Below are 21458 nucleotides of genomic sequence, written 5' to 3' on the forward strand. Positions count from 1 at the left end.
GGGGGGGGGGGGGGGGGGGGTGAAACGGAAGAAGAGTCCTATTATTAGTGAGCCCTGATTCAATCACTGAATACGAATAATCCAAATTTTGAAATAAAGTTTTCCATTATAATATTAACGTTTTAAGCTTCGCTTTTTCCGTGAATTAATTTTTTTTTTTGCAATTAGTTACGCGTATTGCATTATTTTTCTAAACTTCCTCTATAATTATCGACATTGCATAAAAATACATGGAAAAGGTGGCAATGTCGGACGAAGTGGCCATTTCATTTTTTCAAACTGATAGTCTTACTGAGTATTCTACTCGGTTCAATTGCATGGTGTATACCATGATGTATGGTGTATAACCTGCGATCTCATATGGCCGCATATTAAATCCATTGACAGTGACAAAGACAAGTAATGAGTAGATCGTTTGCCTCCAATTGAAAATATTAAACGTTCTAATGGTAAATTAGTAACGGACGCAGTGTATAATTTACGTATGCAACAATTGGAGACAGGAAAGAATAGGAGAAAGGCCAGTAACAACGATGAGCACGATGGGTATACGAGAAAACACACTTTGCATTGAGGGGCGACGAGTTGTAGACTTAAAGACAATGAGAAAAAAGATGATTTTGCAAATCAAGTTGTAAATCATAAAAGTATTGAAAAATAGTAGACTTCAATTCGTTATTTTTTGATACAATGAATATACTTCGTAAAATTTATACCAAATGACTAGAAGATTCGTACCGACGTTTAAATTTTGCGCCAATGCAGTCGAGAGCGACGTTGTCACATCTCATGGTGGAGTGATCTAAAAACCGCAAAAATCGATGATATGGAGCTTTATTTTTCAGTATATATTGGTCAAAAGATCTACAACAGAGTTAAAAGTCGCATGAATGTGAAATCAAGATTTATTTTCTCGCAGACTAGTTTTTCACGCATTTTTCATTATTTTTAGAGGCGTCAAAAAAATCTTCGAACTTGGAGTGCGATAATCTCGGCCTTATAACTGGAGAGGGTACAACAACATTGAAAATTCATCATGTTTTTTCTCAAACCCAAGATCTGGGAAAATTTTGTAAAAATTCGCAGTGATGCAGCATACTTGGATACTTCTTCCCTGAATTTTTCAATTTTTTTTCATTATTTTGACTTTTTATATGAAACCCCTTAATTATACAGTTAGAATTTTTCGTCCCAATTTTCTGTGCTCAATGCCCGAAATTGAATCCTTCAGTTACTGAGGGGATGAAAACACTATGCATTATATTAAGAGGTCCAAAACGTATTTTCCGAGGGATGTGAGTTCATCCGAACTGAAGGCGAGGACTACATTTAATATCGTCGGGAAATGCTTTCTGGTGAACATAAAATGAACATAAAGCGAATTTTCGTATCCCGGTTCGCGGGTGCATCACACATTGTGGTGTAAAGGTAAAAATCAATGATAAAGAAAATTACTATGTGAAGTGTTGTACTTTTTTCCTACTCGGAGAGGTCAGATTTTAACTGATGTTCCAAAATTCAAACAACGAAGTGCACTCTTCATTACCCATTCCCATTCTCCAATTTTGTCAAAAACTACATTTCGTTTGGTAATTTTTACCTATATCTTCGGAATAATTTTTGCTATACATTTTCAGCTATTTATTGTGAAAAAAAACAATCAGCTGGATAAGCTAAGAGCTTGCCTTTCCAACAATGTTTTAAGTTTCTTACCACTCGAAAAAGTTCCACAAACAGGTGAACATGATGAACTATCTCCGATTTTCAATCACCCACGTTTCCAATCATCAAACTTTGATGGCGTCACTCAGCTCTCCTTTATCAAACTATTCACAGTGTTTACATGTTAATAACTTCGACGCTCTAAAAGTTCTCTTCACGAGTTGTTTGCTCGATCCTTGGTAAGTTTAAATTAAAATTCTTCAATATTGAACATCTTTTCCATTTCATTTTATCGTTCTTCTTTTTCATTTAACAAGTTCACGAGGGTTTGGTTCAATTATACTTTTCATTGTAAATTTTTTAATGCTGAAATTACCATTTTTTTCAGGGGAATAACTGGGATAATTCATGGGAACAAAATTGACGAGGACAACGAATTCGGAATTTAATTCAATCGACGAGGAAGCTGTCAGGCTGATGTGCCATTCAATCAGCAGCCCCTTTCATGTTTTCCAAACGAGCAACTCCAACCCAAATTTGCATAGGGATGTCTATGTGCGTGATGTACATTTACAAAGTTTCGTGGATAGAAAAGAGAGAATGATTGGAATTTACAAAAATTGAGACAGATTAAACTTTTCAAGGGGATGGAATCTTTTGATGATCAAATGAAGCTTTTTTTTTTGGAAAAAGGCATTCATTTGGGAATTATTGTCCAAGAAATCTCATCAGTAAAATTTTCTATTCATTTTTTTCTCTAATTACCATCAGAAAGTTTCAGACGAAAGTTGGAAGTTTCTCGGTATATTGTGAACTAAGGAGGATTAAATATTTTCAATGACTGAATACTTTCATATTAAAAAATACTAATAGATAATACTAAATTTCATAATTCTCAAGAGTTATAAAATCAGCGTAATGCATCTAAAAATTTTCGAACAGTAAATTCGGATGAACCATCAAATACACCTAATGAACAGATGAATAAATGTCTAATTCAGTTCACCTCCTTCCCAATTTACATCTTCTCATCACCAACACTTGACACTGCACCTCCCCATAACCAGTATTTATATTTCCCCGGAGTCAAGCAAACAGACGCGACAATATCCCCTTCACAACCAAATGGTAACTACATACACTCGGGAAAAAAAGTACCAAAGGGGAACAAAACATAAAAGGCCTGGCTATTTTCGAGGGCGAGTCCGTTCTGTGATGCGTAGTATGCAAACGACCTCGACCCTGCTCTCCCGGCAAGAGGATGCGCCCCTATGCTCACACGTGCCAGTATCGAGAGTGGATGGACCGGCTTAGGGAGCCACCACAAGTGTAATAAAAACTCACTGAAGAAGGTAAAAAGTCCTCGAGTGGATCGAGAAACTTTTTCAAACGACTAAAGTTGATTTAACCATTCCCATAAGTATAAATCATCATCTATTAGCTCCAAAATCTTCCAAACCATTCAAAAATGACGGATTAACTAGTAAAGATGCATCAAAACAATCATCCAAACCTATTCCGAACAAATTCCATATCAAAACCTAAATTGTTCACACGATATTTATTATAGTTCATAAATTATGAACGTCACAAGTCACCCAGATAGTCCTTTATAGTTCGTACGAACGTACATAATGAACAAAAAATGATTACAAAACATTCGATATCCGACGTCTTCAACCATTTGGATAAGAATGTGTTGGCCCGGAGAGTTTGGCCAGCCCGCAACGCGACGAGTGCACGACTGCCTCACTAGCAAACCCCTCGTGCACCATCTGCCCCGCGCACACCGTCACACTCTCTCGGATTCGCTGAATCCATCCTCCTTTCGCTATCCACAATTCCCCATCCACCTGACGCACTCCAACAACTCGAAGGGGTGGAGGGTTTTTCCACCCCTCCTCGTCAAGAGCAGCACACGGGTGACGAGGGGTTAGCGGGACAACCACCGCGCATCATCCCGCTCGAATCTTCCCTTTCTTCTCACCCCCACCAAAGAAAGAAGAACTAAGCCAACCCCTCCGTGGAACTTCGTGCTTCCTTGTTATTCCTTCTCTCTCTCTGACTCACAATGAGCTCTCCTTCATATTACCCTTTTCCCTTGTCCCTTTTGTCCTTCGTTCTTCTTCTATCGACTTTCCTTTCTGTCGTTGTTTTAGTTTTTCTGCAGGTTTTTTCCTTTTCGTCATAACTTTTTTGAATTTCTTTTAATCCCACGCCTTTCATCTTCGTAATTTCGGTTGAAGTGCATGATTTACCTTGGGAACTCAGAAATTTTTCACGCCAAAGTTTTGAGCGATAGCTTTGTGGGAATAGAGAGGGGATTTGATAGAGAGGAAATTTCCAATTAGGAGGGAAAGTGGAATGTGTTGGAAGTTAATAATAAAGGGTCATGTTTGGAGCATGCAGGAAATGTTTGTATGAATCAGAAAAATTTCACAATGTTGAGCGGGAATTTTATTAAAATAGATTAAAGGGAAATGGAACCCCTGTGTCTACGTAATTTTTTAGAATTATTTCTCCTGCAATTATTATTTTATGGTTATGGAACTACTTCATTGACTCAAAAATGCAATGATCGAGTCGACAAAGAAGTTTCATTGATAAAAATTAACAATTGTAAGAGACAACACAATTCTATAAGTTGATATGGACACAGGGATTCCGTTTCCCCTTAAGGTTCTTGTCGCGAGAGAGTCACACTTGAAATTTTCCTCGCTTTGGGCTGGTATCCTGCTAAAGGAAGAACCCGTGTTAAAACACAAACTTTTGCTGATGTACAGTGCGACTTGGTTGACGCATACATGAATGTACTATACATGCATACGTGCGCATACAGCTAACGCCAAATGCTGTCGATCGTGGCAACCTCGCGCAGTGGTATCTCTCTCTTCGTGTGACTCCTAACCTGCTAGAATTCGTGGTTTATGTTAGTGAGTGTCATAAAATCATTGGGAAAAATGTCGAATCGGCTGAGGCACAAAGGGAGGTTTGTGAAAGCGCATGTATTGAATAAACAGCGAAATTTTGCTTCGAAGATGGTACGTGCCAAAGGAAACCAAAACTTCAAGACACTGCTGCAAATACCAGTCAGGTTGAACGAGAGAATGAAAAAACGAATAGTTGCTCAGGAAGGAGAATTGTTGAGCTTTCAGTCCTTGGCGAACATTTAAAATGTAGTTGTTGTAAAGAAATACTATCATTAGAAAATGTTGAGAATGAAAAACGAATAGGACTCAATTCCATCCTCTTCTGGAATCCATTCTCTGGAAATTAGTGGTAATTTTCATGAAGCGCTATTTGATGTTGAAGTTTTAGAAACATTGTCAGAAAAATTAATAACCAAGGACCAGCAATTTCTTGCAAAAAAATCGCATTTGGAGTGTATTGTATCGGAAATTACCAAAGAAAAAGCATTGACATTATTACCTTCGTTAATGGTTTTAAAGAGCAATGTATCTGACATGTTAAAAAAAATTGCCAACTCTGGTATCTCATTTGACATGTTGTTGACAGCGAGTAAACAAAAAGGAGGATTGATGTAATTATTATCAGAACGAAATGACATGAACCAACCCCGAGTTACGAAAACTAAAAAAGTTATTGATAAAATTATTTCCTTTTTTGAGAGTCATGAGTCAAATAACACATGACTATCTATTATTTTCTTATACTATTTTCCATGTTTGCTAATTATTAGTGTTTATAGATAGTCAATAAAAAAGACTGAATTACCGTATTTTTGAACTACTCATTATAACCCGACCATTTCAAATACATCCGCGCCACCGACTCGAAGCTGCGTTATTGTCACGACTCGCATACTGAACTCACTTGCCCCGCCCATTGGGGGGAAAAAATAACTTTCTATGATGTTTTCTCGAAAATGAAATGGTCAATCAATTTCATTTTTTTCTGTATATTGATTGACACTATTTCTACACTGTGAGTGATCTACGATAAAAATTTAAAAAAAAACTGTCGAAAAAAAAACTTACACGACAACAACCTTAAGCTGTTGTACGAATGGCTAGTCACTCCTGAAAGTATGGTGTCAACTCTGTAATGAAATAAATCCGAAATCACGTTTAAATCACTGGAATTATTGAAATTACCGAAATCACGTGAAGTTGACTTAATTTCCAAATTATCGTGTCACCCAATCAAGGAGTGAATAGCCCCTCGTGTTTGTCTATTATACTCTATTCTAGTCTAGAAAGAAGGAAATTATCGTACCTTTATACTAACACTGCTATTTTTGTAGTATTCGTTACTATTCCCCCAATTGAATAATTAATTCAAAAATATGAAGCTTGCGTGTATGTAATTTCTTCAAATATTAATACAGGAAAATCGATAGCCATCCGTTGCCCAAAAAAGTTGACACCATTTCTTAAACAGATATTATCAGTTCCTCTATATTTCCCATCATAAAATTTATGTTCTTTCTTTATTTAATCTTCTTCGTGAACGAGCTTCCTGAAGAGTTTGAATCTTTTACTGAATTCTTTCATATTTTTATCACCATTGTTGGCTTTGAGGTGGTTCTTCACATATTCGGAAACGGAAATCCTATCAAGTCTCATACCTGACATGAGAAGCAGATGAAATTTCCGTCGAAAGTTGATACGAATATATGGAGAGGTAAAGCTTCTGCAAAGACAACGCAGGAATTGAACATTTTTTCAGAAATTTTTGGGGATGAAACACATGTACAGATAAAGAACACATGCATTCTAAAGAGAAAATAGTAGATTCTTTTTCCGATATTATTGATTTTAGTCTCCGAAGTTTCTGAATATCAACAACAGGCAAGCTTATCAGTGTGAAGAAACCACAGTGCTCATGGCTGTTTTCTATCAGGATAATGATATAAAGAAATTGAACACTGACAGACAATTTGAATTTCCCCCCGAATTTTGATATGAACCAAATTTTTAGATGATTCCACAGTTGACTCGCCCAGACCTAAATACAGCTTGAAATTGGTATTATAAATGATTGTAAAGAGGACAGCAACATGTGAATCATGGCATCTTTTCTTTGATGAAAAATATAAAACAACCTGCCATTTTAATGAAATTCCTGTTCGATTAAAAATTACATTTTCTTCGACTATCCGTTTTCTCGCGAATCATGTAACAGAAACATCACAAGCATCAAAACATGAATGCATACTTCGAATTCAGCTCTCCTTCATTGCGTGTGCACATCTTTACACCGAAAACTCAGATACGTCATTCTCCTAACGTTCTCAATACACCAAATGCAAAAGTGAAAATTCTCACCAACTCACAATCCCGAAATTTCCTCCCCATTAAATTTACAGCCACCTCCATCCATGTCCAATGATGAATAATATTTCCTCCTAAAATTGGAGCATCAAAAGTATTGCTGAAAGTGACTCTTCTATTATAAACGAGGAAATAGTAAACCAACCAACTTTACCAACCGCTGTGTCGCCATATAAGAAAAAGCATCTCACATTGTGATGGAGCTTGGCCAATTCTTCTAAAACTCAGTATATGTCCTTTTGCGAAGCATGGTATGAGCAATTCATTACACAACGTGTACAGACATCATAACGTCCTTCGGGAATGTCCTTGGGCAATTCCCCATGGACTACCTCCAACGGGGGAAATAACCAACAGAGAATGAAATCCAACTCCAACGGAGACAAAAAATGTTGAAATATGAAATTATATGCTTCAGTTGTGCTGTGACAGTGTCACGAAATACATGACGTATAACTTGGCATTGCCGAGTGGTCAAAACACAGCTACTTTGAGTAGTTATATTGGCTTATCCGAAAGACATTGTTATATGTCCAGTAGATGGAATTTACCCAGAAATTGAACAGTTCCGCATTGCCGAAGGAACCGGAATGCAGACGTACTTTCATCCCTACCAGCACCCTCACATGTCTGCGACTACGCCGTGACCCTTGGTACACCAGTACTCTTCAGCTATCGGTTATTAGATATGGAAGATAGATGTTCACCCGTGTAACCTCCAGGGTACAACGGAATTATCTTCCACACCTCCCACGGTATTCGTTAAAGGGGTAGGTAGGTTGTAGATTATATAACACCACCTATGTCCTCTTTGTGTAACCCCTTCTCTATATATTCTCATTCCACCGGGATATCAATAATGGCTTAATTATGGGGACGAGCACGTATGTGCAGGGCTTGCACTCTATGAGAATCTGTGTTGATAATCTCATTTGTGGTTTCAAAGGAGTGGCCATGGTCCAAACCCGGCCCTCTATTACCACCCTTTCGATGAATGGGATCGGTACGTGAGGCTTTCTACAATGCTGATGACATTGTTCGGTGAACCCTAATAATTGGTGTTAATGAAATATGCTTTTGGAGGATGAAAAATTGCCTTGAGGTGGTTCACTGTTTTCGATTTAAGGTTACAGAGAAAAGAGTTGATTGATTTTTTTTTTTCATAAAGGCCAATTGCGAAAACATGTTCCCAGAAATAGATAGAGCATTTGGAATTTTTCAAATATTGCTGTGAGTGTATTATCCATGTATTATGCATGTATTATGTATTATGTATTATGCATGTAGTGACCATGCACTAATACAATGATTCATTTATTCCAAACGAGATCCGTCAACTATTAACGAATGGTAGAGTTGAATATGACCAAATAAAAATTTCTTAATAGTTAACGAATAGTTCAATTGAAAGGTGAAAGTCGAGTCAAACATGGCTCCTCAAATATGCATCTGTTAACTATTAACGAATGAGCATTTAGTGAGACTGAGTAGACCCTAGCCTCCAATCACATCCATTTGTTAACAATAATTAACCCTTTCTATGGTGACCCGTCTAAACTCCACGGCGTCATTTCAGCACAACACGTTAATTCAACATTTTCATTTTCTACCAAAACTATTTCATTATTCGGTTTTTCCATCATATTCAATTTCAACATCAATTTATTTGAACATATTTTATTTTTCACAAAAAACACATCTAAGTGTATTATTAAGTGAACGTGCTTATATACATTTGATCAGCCCGAGTGCGTATATTCCATGGGTTTATCATTTGGGTTGGGTTGGTTTCGTTTGTTTTTTCGTATTGGTGTCTATATATTTATATTTCAAATGTATATGGGTTGGATGCTATGAAGATAGCTGGGAGTTTTATTGTCTTTTCCTTTGGATGCCCAATGGTGATATTTTCGATGTGTTTGTTGACATCCAGAGTACATGTAATGGTGTTTTTGTTTGATTTGTGTTGATTATTATGCATGTTTAAATTGTGTTGTAATGAGTTACATTGTGTTGACTTTGTTGGTGTTGAATTTGTTGTGTGTTGAAATGTTGTGTGTTAAATTGACGTGCTGAGTTTGTTTTGTGAGATATAGACATGGAACCCTTTCTATCAGTGTGTATTTTTCTACGGTACCCTGAGGTATACACTGTCAGAGTTTCTCGAAATTTCACGGAAAATACGGTAGTAATTCTCATGAGAGTGACATTGAATCCGATTGTGGGGGAAAAATGGTTATGAAATTTCAAGTTTTAGTTAAAATTCAAGGAAATTCATGAGTTTTCAGTGGGAGTCAGACGGAAATTTTCTAACTTGATTGAATCTTCAATGAAACATTATTATTCAGAAAGAAAGTGATATGGATTTTCAATTTTTCTCTGAATTTTTCGAATTTTCATGGAATAATTGAATTGAAAAATCAAGTATTTTATTGATTTTCAGATCATTCCAACAGAAAATCAATGAAATATTTTAGCTTTCCAGGACAAGATTCTCTGAAATTTCAGAGGCAATTAATCACGATAAAAATTACCGGGATTTGACACAGAAAATTCAGACGAAAATTTTTAATAGTGCAGATTTTCTAGTGATAAGGATTTGACGATGAGCTGATTCCGGTCTGACTTGATGAGGTTAAGCAAAGACAGTCTCATTCAAATCATCATCAATAGATTTTTATCTTATCCTGATCAATGTAGCCTTTTCTGTGTATGTAGGAATGGAAGACATTGTCAACAAGACTAAACGTTAAATGAATACGGATGAATTGGTATCTGTTACGTATCAAAGAAAGCAATCTTTGCAATCAAATCATCTTTTCAATTAGCTCACTCCTCTGAAATAGTTTTTTGAAGCTTTCCAACTCAATCAATCGATCAATATAGAGATTGCTGAAGTCTCCTCATCCAAACGACCATCAAGGGAATCCCTCTCAGTATACTCCCACACCTGTATCAACGAACCATTGGCAAATTTCCTGACCACCTCAACCACTCCATCGATCTCCTTCTTCAGGGTTAGATAGGCTCAATACCGTAAACCCCAGGGTAGTAACGTACATAGGCCAGTGCCGGACTACGGGTGGTACAGTGGTCCCACCCCGTGGCGGAAGTAACGCTTCAGGGCCACGATGTATGGCCCTGGCTTAAGTTATTTATAGTCCCGAGACACCTTTTCTCTCCCTCTTTCGCCCTATCCACATTCCCACCCAAATGCCAGGCACTACGTCCTCGGTTAGAAAGAGTCTCCATCCGGAACCATCCACTCACTCTAGGAATCCCTGGAATCGGCTGTGTACATATAGTCATTCTGGACCTTCTCACTGTCAATTATTTTTCTCCTGTTTCTTCATTTCCACTACCTTACCAGTCGTCTTTCCCCCCTTTTAGAGAAGAAGTTTACTTCCCAACTCTTAAGACCCTGCAAAGAAGAGACTTTGCAGAAAATTTTTGTGGATTACCTGAGGGGTGAGAATGGAGAAGAAGTCAGTGCCATCGGGGATTTAGATTCTGGAGAGAAACTGGAGGGACTTTGTCCCGTTTGTTTGGAAAAGGAAAAATACAAATTCTGAGAATACCGTGACATTTTATACACCTTTTTGTACTTTGGTCCGAGCCGATTGATTCACAAAGTACCTACTCTACCGAATTGCCTGGCAAACATCAATATACTTTTTTACCCAGACAAACGTTTGGACTGTAAAATAGAATAGTTGAAAGCATACATTGAATTTAATTTCACTTGTCATATAAATAATCATTTAGAATGAGTTGACAGGGAGGGTTTTGAGGGGTCTCGAGAACCCTCCCCAGTGGGATAATGCGCGAGTGAAGGGGGTGTGGGAGTGTAGGTAAAGTTACCGTGGCACCATGCCATGGATAAGGGATGAGAAGTAATGGCACGAGGAAACTCGACGTTGCGATAGGTCACCGGATAAAGTTATGGCTCGTACATAACGTACGCCAGGTTCGGCCGGTTGTCTACCCTCCCTCTTCAATCCTCAAAGCCTTCCGTCGTGGTGGAATGCTCTCTACCTTGCGGTTGTTATCTCTATTGGCGCGCCCTCTTTTGGTAGCGTCTGTGAGGCAAACGGAAAAGGATAGAGCGGGGGGATTGTAGAGTGATGTTTACGTTCACATGAAGAATCTGATCCTTACTCTCAAGATATTCTCGTATTTATTTTTCATCCTCAACGAGATTTCTGGGGATTTGTTTCTAAAGGGGGCATGAAAGTATTGGGGTTGAAGGTTTAGAGGACTAGGGGTCGAGGGGTTTGAATGATTTTTTAGGAGAAATGTTAATGAATCCGTTTTGCCTAGATGTAGTAGCAAATAGCTTAAAACCACTCTAACTCAAAATTGGATGAATAAAATTTTGAATATTTTATCTCCCTTGAACCTTTTAATGAGATAAATTTATAATATTTGCATCATTACTTTGAAAAATATTCGAGATTTATAAAAATTTATTTTTCGAGTGCGATTTGAGGGAATCGTTAAATCGAGGGCGTTACACGGAGAAAAGAATACCAGAACAATCACTACGAAACAGGGTAAAACGAGTTCATTTCACCGGTTCTGAAGAAGATCTAGAGTCACCACTGCAAATTTTGTAGTGCGATACCGTGCGATGCATTAAATACGGGAAAAATTCTTGTAGCGCATAGCAATATTGCCGGTGCAGGTACCAGAATTTTTTCAGGGCTGGTGAAATCAAACCACATGTTACCATGGCAGCACAGTAATTTTTTGACGTGTATGTGTCTATGGTTTTAATATGAGGGGTCATTTTGGGAAACGGTCCTTATGTGTAGCGCCATCTATCGGAAGTCTAGGAAATTCTAGACATTTCGAGGTAATTCGAGAAGTTTCTTGAAATTTCGAAAAAATTCAAGGAGTTTCTAGAAATTTCGAGGAAATTCAGGGAGTTTCTAGAAAATTCGAGAGAATTTAAGGAGTTTCTAGGAAATTCGAGAAAGAAGGAAAGACCATGGACGTATCCACGTACAATTACAGCTGTATCGATGATACAGCCACCTGCAATTTTTTAAAAATATTATTTCCTCCGCACACAATGAAATAGAATGATATGTGACAAGACATCTATTGCATTATCTGTAATCCCAATATATTCTCTACAAGGTTGACAACAGTTATGTGTGTGAACATTTAATTTTATTAATGATAGAAATTTGGCAGGTATATGTCACAGTGCAAGGCCAAAAAGTCGATTTTGGGAATTTCCTAGCCGATTTGTTCCCTGATTGTAGGTTTTTACATGAACATTTAAAAAAAAGTTGAACAATATTGATAATTAAGTGACTTATGATTTTTTGAAAACTGCATTTTTTCTTTTAATGAAGAAATTTAGCGAATATTTTGTCGTAAATTAAAGTTATTTCATCGCAGTAGTTCACTGCATACTAATGCTTCCAACAAACAACCTAATAAAAATTGAGGCAAATTAGGATTAATTACGAAATTTTCTCATAATTGAATGAATTTTTATTATATTATTAGATGACCCACGACTCTTGTAAGTCTACAAATAATTGACATGTTATTCATCACCCGCCAAAATTCGATATTGCACTTTTAAAAAATCCAGTGTAACGATTTTGAAGCTTTTATTCCGCTTATCAAGTAATGTAATATGATGTCTATGTATGTTTTTTTATGTACTATAATTTTTTGTTTACAGTAATTGTAAAAAAAGAGAAATTCATGTCTTACTGTAATGAAAAAAATACATGCTGTATATATTATATGCATATATGTTTCTATACTTCATTTTTTTAACTGTTAAAAAGTTAATATAGCTCTGTATAAAAAAAAGTAATAATATGGTTCTGTAGAAAAAATATATATAGGATAGTATATATGTATGTAGTACATAATCCATTCCTAAAAATAAAAAAAACGCAAAAAGCAAAAGAGGAACGAAGAAGAAAATGACGATTCCGAATAAATTATTCAACAATTAAATACTCATTGTGAAAAACTTTGTTGAAACCATTCAGTTTTCCTGCATTATTTATTCATTATTCTTGAAATAGAAATTAATCAAAGCGAGCAACGGTAAGGTTTTACGTTTTACGCTGAGTTTATGTGTGGAGAACATGTTCGCAAGAAAGTTGAATTATTATTCTATAATGAAAGATTTGACAGTGGTATGGAAATTATCATTGTTTTGTGTCGATTTTGACTGGTACTAATATAATGAAACTATTCTCTTCTTCCCGTCAGTAGCAAAAAGTAAAATTCGTAGATCATTTTTTATCACGTAAAATAGTTCAAGACAAAGTTTTTATCGTTTCTGAAGAGAAATGGTGGAAAGACGGAATTGTGCACGAAGATTAAGAATACAATTACATCTCAAGTGTGGATAAAGATCCTACGCCGTTGAACATTATAACTGCACCTTTCCAAAACGCTGTGTGTGAAAAGATCGAAATCCAACACATTCACGATTTCTCAAGGCATCGAAAATTTCATCTCTCGTAAATTCATCCATTATCAACCCATGAAAGGCCTCTAACATATCTGTTTTGATTACATGATAAAGGACATAATAAAGAGATTAGCTTTAGAAATTTCTCATAATTATTTTTAGCAGTAAACAAACTCAGTTTCTGTATCCACTATCGATCCTCTCTTATGACTCTTGTGACAATCATGGTGGTAGATAGAATAATAGTGGAAGCCTTTCGTTTGCTAGTATTTGGTTAAAAATCCACTCATTTTCAAAATCGTCCGCTAATTAAACCTAATTTCCCTAAAATTTGATTAGTTCGCTTGTTTAAAGCATTGATATTCATTGAAGAACTGCGAAAAAATAACTTTAATGTGCACACCAAGATATTCGTCATGGGCTGGACGCAAGTCTAGTGTGCGAAAGGTGGTGAGTTCGCTCCCAAGTGGAACCGAATTTTTCAATGTGAGGCTCCAGCTAGCGGGAGGTTGCTAATAGAGTAACCGCCTGTACCAGTATGGGTTTCCTGTGGTTTCCTATGTTACTCCTATGCTCTATAGGAGTGCGAATGCGGTATAGTGTACAATCCACAGCCGCATGCATAGGGTTGGATAGAGTGCCAAATAGGACCCTGAAAAGGACTCAAAGGCAGTGAAAAAAAATCTTACTGATGATTTTTGGTGACAACTTTCGATTTTTAAAAATATGGTTTTAAAAATGATTGGAATTGAAAAAAAAAACAGGTTTTGTCCAATAACGCCAGTAAAACACCAGTGAATGCCACCTCATGACATGTTATTTTGAAGATTTTGTTATGCTTATTTTGTGTGAGTTTTTATTGCCCTTCGTGTGTCCAAGAGCAATTTAATCGCTCTAAGTCCAAATTAAATATCGGTGGCAAGTTGAGAAAAAAAATTATTCATTAAAAAAAAACCAAATTTGCAGCAAATCAGAACTCCCTCAATTAACAATGTTTTTCAATTTTTTTTCAGAATGTCCGTCTAAAAACCAACTTTCAGCAAAAAATCGGCAAGGAAATCCCTAACATCGACTTGTAACTACGGCGTTTCGACGTAGAACTATGCAAATTCATTTTAATTTTTTGCCTAGGGACCATTCAACAATTACGTCACGCACTGAGGGGGGGGGGTCTTGAATGTTGTGATGATGTGTGACGGTGGGGAGGAGGGGTCGCGCAGGCCGTGACGTCACGCTCATATCCTTTTGTTTCGCATTCGATTTTCAAAGAAAAAATGAAAAAAGTGAGAAATAATTTTCTTTTTTTTTTCACTTTTCAAACGAACGAAAAATAAAGAATACGATGGTTATCACTAGGTGGCGTGCATTATGCAGTATCTGTAGTTGTATGCCCTAAACGATACTGCGCAGTTTGTTGATACATATGGCATTCACAGTGTTGTCTACATATTTTTTATCCATTCAGTGACAACGAAGGTTGGTGCAGCAGAAAAATACTGTTTATCAGCAGGGACGTGCATTCCACTCACTCTTCACACGCTTTATCTAGCTGTCCTACTTATTTCAATGTGCAATACAGTGTAACTCTTCACCTAACCTCCTGTCAATTTTTGCCTCCTAATGTTTGATATCTACGATCGTTGAGTGAATATTTCCCGAATCCAGACACTTTATATACTTTATTTATTTGACAACATGGATAAAAACAAAGCATTTCAAAATTTGTGTGCAAAATTCAAAGAAACTTTCCCTGAGAAAAAACCAGCTGCTCTTCAATAAGAAGCTACAACCTTTTGGAATTCTATCAAAGGTCTCGACGATTTTCAGAACAAACTAAATACATAATATTTTGAATTATTAAATTCAGCACGAATTAGGAAAGCGAAGATGTTATCTTTTTGGTCAACAGTGAGTATTAATCTAGACTATGAATTTACTGAGAATTGAGATTGAATATAAATTTTAATTATTCCTTAGGCTGCTGAGAAGAAACTCGATAGTACAGAACAGCCATCCACTAGTTCCACTTCCAATCAGACCAAAAATCGATTCAATAATCCACCGAATGATATTGAAAATGGGAAGAGCAATCAGAATGTTGAAAATTCAACTTCTGATGTGCCACAAGAAAGCAATACATTGAAGTCGTACAGTACACCTGCTCAAACGAAACTTCAAAATGAAATTCATGTTCTTCGACAGGAAGTGGTGGGATTGACTCTGCGACGTGATGCTAATTTGCTGTCCTCTGAAGAATTCAAAATTCTATAAGAGAAAAAGAAGAAATTGAAAGAGAAAGAGAAGAAATTTAGGGAGTTACAACAAAGTCAACAGCGGTCAAGCAAGTACAGAGCGAACAAGAAGAGGAAATTAAATGAATTGTATGAAGAGTTTCCAGAGATAAAAACCATGCTACACGTGAGAGATGAATCGGGTCGTGCAAGTATCACTGGTGATCAACCTGAAATTTTGAAGGTAATTACAGAAATTGCTACTTATGGCAGTGCTACAGATGACCGACGTCGAACCGAATGTATAAGAAGGGTAAGAACACTCGATGATTTAGCTGAGAAATTGAAAAATGACTATGGGTTCAATATCAGTCGAAGTGGTGTATATTTACGCTTGATTCCACGGAGAGCTGATTTTCGAGAAGGAAAACGTCACATAAAAACGGTGCCAGTGAAACTGACGAGATCATGTAATGAAACTCACCAGAAGCATATGGATGGAAAATTTGCCGCAGCAACCATTCATCATTCGGAAGATTTGGCTTCAGTCCTAGGACCAAGTGAAGTTTTTTTCATAAGTCAAGACGATAAAGCTCCAGTTCCCATTCGTATCACTGCAGCGAAGAATCAAACACCATTGCTTATGTACATGGAATATCGCGTCACTCTCCCTGACCACGATTGGGTTGTTGCTCCCTCCCACAAACTCATCCCATCAGTTTATGCTGGCGTACAAATTATGGGGAATGAAGTAGAAAATCGGGCAGCAGTCAGCTACTCAGGACCGACATATGTAGCAATGCGATCAGCAAAACATTCATCATCAACAGCTTATTCTCATGCTCTAGACATGGAACATCTATTTGAACTTCCAGAATTTGATGATCTAGTCAAAACAGTCTCAGCTCACGGCAGTAAGTGCATAAAACCCATTGGTATTATTACAGTTGATGGTGGGCCAGATGCGAATCCCCGATACAACAAAGTGATTTCAACAGCTATTTCTCATTTCATAAGTAAGAATTTGAATGCTCTCTACATTGCTTGTAATGCCCCAGGAAGAGGTGCCTTCAACAGAGTAGAGAGACGAATGGCACCATTGAGTAAAGAATTGGCTGGAGTGATTCTTCCTTATGATCACTATGGACAATATTTACATAGTCAAGGGAGGACGATTGACACTGAGAGAGAAAAGACAAATTTCGCATTTGCTGGGACAACTCTCGCGGAACTATGGTCTAGCATGGTACTTGATGATGTTCCAGTCATTAGTGAATTTATTTCACCAGAGAACTCTGAACTCGATGAGTGTGTTTTGCAAAAAAAAATCCAACGAGTGGCACTCCAAACATGTCAGAAGTAGTCAATACTTTTTACAAATTATGAAATGCAATGACAGGACTTGTTGTGAACCTTTCAGGAGTTCTTTGCTCAATGTTCTTCCAGACGGATTTATGCCATCACCAGTACCAATTCTTTAAACTGAGAAAGGTATTGAGATCTCAAGAGACAATGGTCAATTCCTCGCTTTTTTTGTCATCACTTCTTCAACGCACTATTTATCCTGCTACTTTTGATGAGTTTAAACAAATTTTGAAAAATCGTACAAATTCCCTACGATGTAGCATGTCCATCAGTATAAAAAGACATAAAACGAAAGCTTTGCAAGAAATGTGGGACATATCTTGCCTCTCTTTGCAACTTGAAAGAGAACCAGAAACACTGTGGCATAACAACTCCAATTCCGAAAGTGCGTGCAGTGCGGATTGCTGTTAAACGTCAAAGAGAACTTTTGGCAATCATACGTAATATCAAAGAAGACGAAGATGCAGAATGGATCGATGAAGAGTTCGTCGACCAAGAGTATCTCCCTGTACCGCAGTTTGCCAACGACGACGAATCTGTCATTATTTCAATGGAAACTCATTTGACTTGCCCCTGGCAATAATTGTTTTCAGGTCGATATGTGTCAAAGTATGTTTAAAATTCGTGATAAAAGTTTCTAAGAAAGTATCAAGTTAATACTCTGATGACAATGTTATCCAAAATACCCAAAAAAAGCGTGACGTAATTGTTGAATGCTCCTCTGCACAAATTAAGGGGTTTCAAAAATTAATATAATTTCGTATTCCTTGCTTAATTTTAACTAATTATTTACCTATCCTCAAGAGAGAAAAATCTGTGTTTTATTCCCCTTTTAACACTATCCATCCCTTACGAACTTTGATCAAGCTTTTATCCGGAAATCAATTGTCAAGACTGGAATGATCATTTAAGGTTCACAGATGAAAAAATTTCGATAAAAGCTTTTGGAATCTATTTCCAATCTTTTATTAAGTTTTTCTGATAATGTATTCATCATTTAGCTTTCACTAATACAGGTACACTGAGAAAAAAATATATTTTTGCCAAATATTTATTCACTTGAGAGAAGTATTCATTTTTTCAAAATCGTATTTCTCCAATTGAGTCATTCCCAGGCGAGCCTGATTAAGTTTCAATTACAATAGTCATGTTGTTCTAGAGGATGACTATGTTGCACATGACCTTGGATGGACTCTTCTAATGATTATTCATATTTCCAAAATTTTTCATTTTCTACAGGGCAGAATTTCGATCAATTTTTTTAATGTTGATAATTATTGAAGCAGTTCACTCAAGGTTATAACTAACATGATCATATTTTAGAGCAATATAATTGACATGATTGAAACCTAATGAGGACTGCCTGAGAATGACTCGAATGGAGAAATACCGTATTGAAAAAATAAATACTTCTCTCAAGTAAATGGATATTTGGCAAAAATATTTTTTTTTCTCAGTGTATACAAATTTATCCCCGAGGTATCTGAACATCAAATCCAACGGGTTACCTAGTTCCCGAGGCAATATCTCCTCAATAATAGAGTCCAATTCACCAACCCTCCGATAACAATGAAACTTTCCAATAATTGACAATCACGCTGGTTTCTCACTAAATTAGAGCTTGAATTCAGTGTTTTCGGACCGTGTTATTAGTGTCCCGATGGGAGGGGTAAGTGAACAACGGAATTCTGGCTTTAGTAATCGGTCCGATCCGCTCATCATCGAAAGAGGGTGGCGGAAGCTCGTTAAATCAACACAGTTCAATCTCCATCCAACCGCTGTACTTACCGAATATCGAATCTAATCTAAAAATATCTGAGTGATTCGATTGCAAATAATTACTCTTGAATGAGCTCTGTTAATTCGCATTTAAAAATTTGATCATGGCTCCCAAAATGTCTTAGAAACTGTCTTATACCCTTTCACATCTGATTGCCTTCTCCCCAGCTGAGGAAAGGTAAATGACATCGAAAAAAGGTAGAAAATCCGACATACCTTGAGTGTAAAGCGCAGCCATGCGGCGCAATGGAGTAATCAGTCCTCGATGTCGTATGTCGCAAGGGTGGTTCATGGCTGTGACCCTGACCCGAGGGGTAGTTGTTGTTGCAGTTGCTCAGGGGGCCGCGTAGGCTACCCGGTAGATGGTAAGGTGCCACTGCATGATCACTGAAACATCGACAGAAAAAATTTCCTAGATTAGATACCTCCAATCGTTACAGAGAAGTTGGTCAAAAGAACTCCCATTTCCATACCGACGACGGAAATTGCAGTTTCCTACTCCTGAGTTTGCATCTTATAACGTGAACGGTAAAACAGATTTCGCACTCGGTTGATAACGATAACACCCTCCGGGTGATACTTAATCTCTAGCAATTTGTAGCGGAGTTCAGAAAGAACTTAACGACTATATTGTCAGTAATTAAAACCGTTGACTCGATGATAACTGAGAAGATAAGAGCCCATGGGAAATCATACCGACAAACGCCCCAGTTAGTCTCTTATGACCGTTTTATAATCACTGTTTTAGAACGAGCGAGTGGGAGATTGCAGGTTGGAGCACGTAGATAGAGCGATACCCGATAACGTCCCTTCTTTCATTTTCTCTCTTTCGTAAATAAAGCGTTTAAAACGTCTGCGTTATATCTACATATCCCACGATCCTTTTGAATCAGTAGAAATATTTATATCGTGAAGTACACGTACCACTCATTCGCTTTAATTATGATCTCATTCAATTCATTAACTAATAGTTGTGCAGTAAACAATTAGGGCGTTTGCAGCAGCTGTTAAAATACGATTAGTCCGGAATGGGAATCCAGGAAATCCGAGCTGTGGATACAACTGCTTTGTGAAAACTGCGACAATAACTTAGAGCAAATTATTTTGCTGTTTTTAATCATGGTAATTATAGACGGGATGAGATGTTTTTTTGCTGCGATTGGGAAGAGGTCTCTCACCTGTTCGTAATTATCTGTCAGGATGGAAGAACGCAACGAGTGCTTCCGGTTTTTGCGACAGCTGTGTCACTGGTTACTCTTACTATACACGACAGTGGGGATATATACATGAGCGGGAAAATGTTAGAATAGATGAGGGTGGAATTTTAGTTGCTCACGATTGTACGAACGTTACATTCTTTTCAACGTAAATTTCTGACAAAAAGCATTGTTCGAGGGAGAGTTGAATCGGGTGTAGACGTATCGCTGCATGGGCCTGGATATTTCCGGTCTCACGACCTTCAACAGTCGTTGTTATCCCAACATTTTGAGCAATCCGTTAGCTGTTACGTAAATAAGAATTTTTCTTTAGAATCATGGATGTTGTTGGATTGACTCGATAGAAGAAATTTATGTTTTAATGATGACATTTATATTCGTTGATATAATGTGATTTGGTTCCCATATAGCCAGACAGTTATTGACATGGCGCGAGATGATTCACTCACTCGGATTACCGCTGCTTTTGTATTATGGTCCGGTCTCGCTTCCGGAAAGAATTCCCCATAAACTGTTAAAAAATTTTGTCTGAAAGTTCTGGTACACTTTTTGGACATTTTTATCGAATTTAATTACCACTAAAACTTCAAGGAATATCGTCATTGAAAATTCAGAATTAAAGGGAAAAATTAAAGAGAACTGTAAATTTCAGTTCTATTTTTCCCTAAAAATAAAAAAGAAACCATAAAATTCCAGTAAATATTTTCTGGAATTTTCAGGATAGTAAAACTGAATGTGATTTAAGGGGAACAACATTATGAAATTTCAGATTTTACTGAAAATTCTATGTAATTAGGAATATTTATATTTGATTGGAAATTCAAATAAATTAAGAAATTCTTGTCTTTATGTTGCTTAAAATTCTGGAATTTTACTAAATCTTCAGTGAAATCTGAAATTTCATGATTTTTTTAACCTAAATAGCATTCAGTGTCACTGTCCTGAAAATTAGTAGTCAATTGTCCATTAAATGTAATAATAAATAAATAAAAAACTGTCCATTAAATTTCTTTTTTTTTCTAACAGTGTGTAGTGTATTTGAAAAAGTTCGGTCACTAGGGGAATCTGATAATGTTTACCCCCATCTCTTCAATAATATATATTTTTAAGAAACATCTAATGATCGCCATTTTTCCACGAAAAAAATTACATAGTTTCCCTGTTGTGTCAGCGTAGATCCGGACTTTTGTCACTATTCTTGGTGTAATAGAGAAACAGCGTTAATAAACGTATAGTACGGATTGAACAGACTCGAGAAGTGTCACTCATAATGAATTTGAGAATTGCTAGGGTTATTCTGACTTTGAAAACTTATCAACATTCTTTTCAAACAAAAGCACATGATTTTTTCATTACCCTTTTCATTAACCTGGAAATCAAAATACTTTGATTTTGAACCATGTTGATCACTCGCAACATAAAATTTATTAGAATATTTGAGAAATCTGTAGCAGTCTGT

The 21458-nt window shown here is 36.8% G+C and overlaps 2 protein-coding genes across 4 annotated transcripts in view; one reads left to right on the forward strand and one right to left on the reverse strand.

Moving 5' to 3' along the window:
* Window positions 1–21458, reverse strand: part of LOC107044193 — a 345751-nt gene that overhangs the window by 220390 nt on the left and 103903 nt on the right. For 2 of the 3 annotated variants that reach the window (XM_015265993.1, XM_015265990.1), the window contains exon 2: window positions 18999–19169. In XM_015265993.1, coding sequence (XP_015121479.1) covers window positions 18999–19169 — 171 coding nt within the window. Of the gene's footprint in view, window positions 1–1713; window positions 1884–18998; window positions 19170–21458 lie in introns of those variants that run through there. The other variant, XM_015265991.1, reaches the window with a different exon arrangement.
* On the forward strand, window positions 14885–17778 carry LOC107044195. The gene is made up of 2 exons (XM_015265995.1): window positions 14885–15315; window positions 15385–17778. The coding sequence occupies exon 2, from the start codon at window positions 15817–15819 to the stop codon at window positions 16999–17001; it is 1185 nt and encodes a 394-aa protein (XP_015121481.1). The 5' UTR covers window positions 14885–15315; window positions 15385–15816; the 3' UTR covers window positions 17002–17778.

Source organism: Diachasma alloeum, unplaced genomic scaffold (assembly GCF_001412515.2).
Source record: "Diachasma alloeum isolate Michigan unplaced genomic scaffold, Dall2.0 Dall_scaffold_00684, whole genome shotgun sequence".
NCBI lineage: Eukaryota > Metazoa > Arthropoda > Insecta > Hymenoptera > Braconidae > Diachasma > Diachasma alloeum.

What these genes read in the sequence shown, in the direction of transcription:
- LOC107044195 (XM_015265995.1), top strand. Translation starts at nt 15,817, where the DNA reads ATGCTACACGTGAGAGATGAATCGGGTCGTGCAAGTATCACTGGTGAT.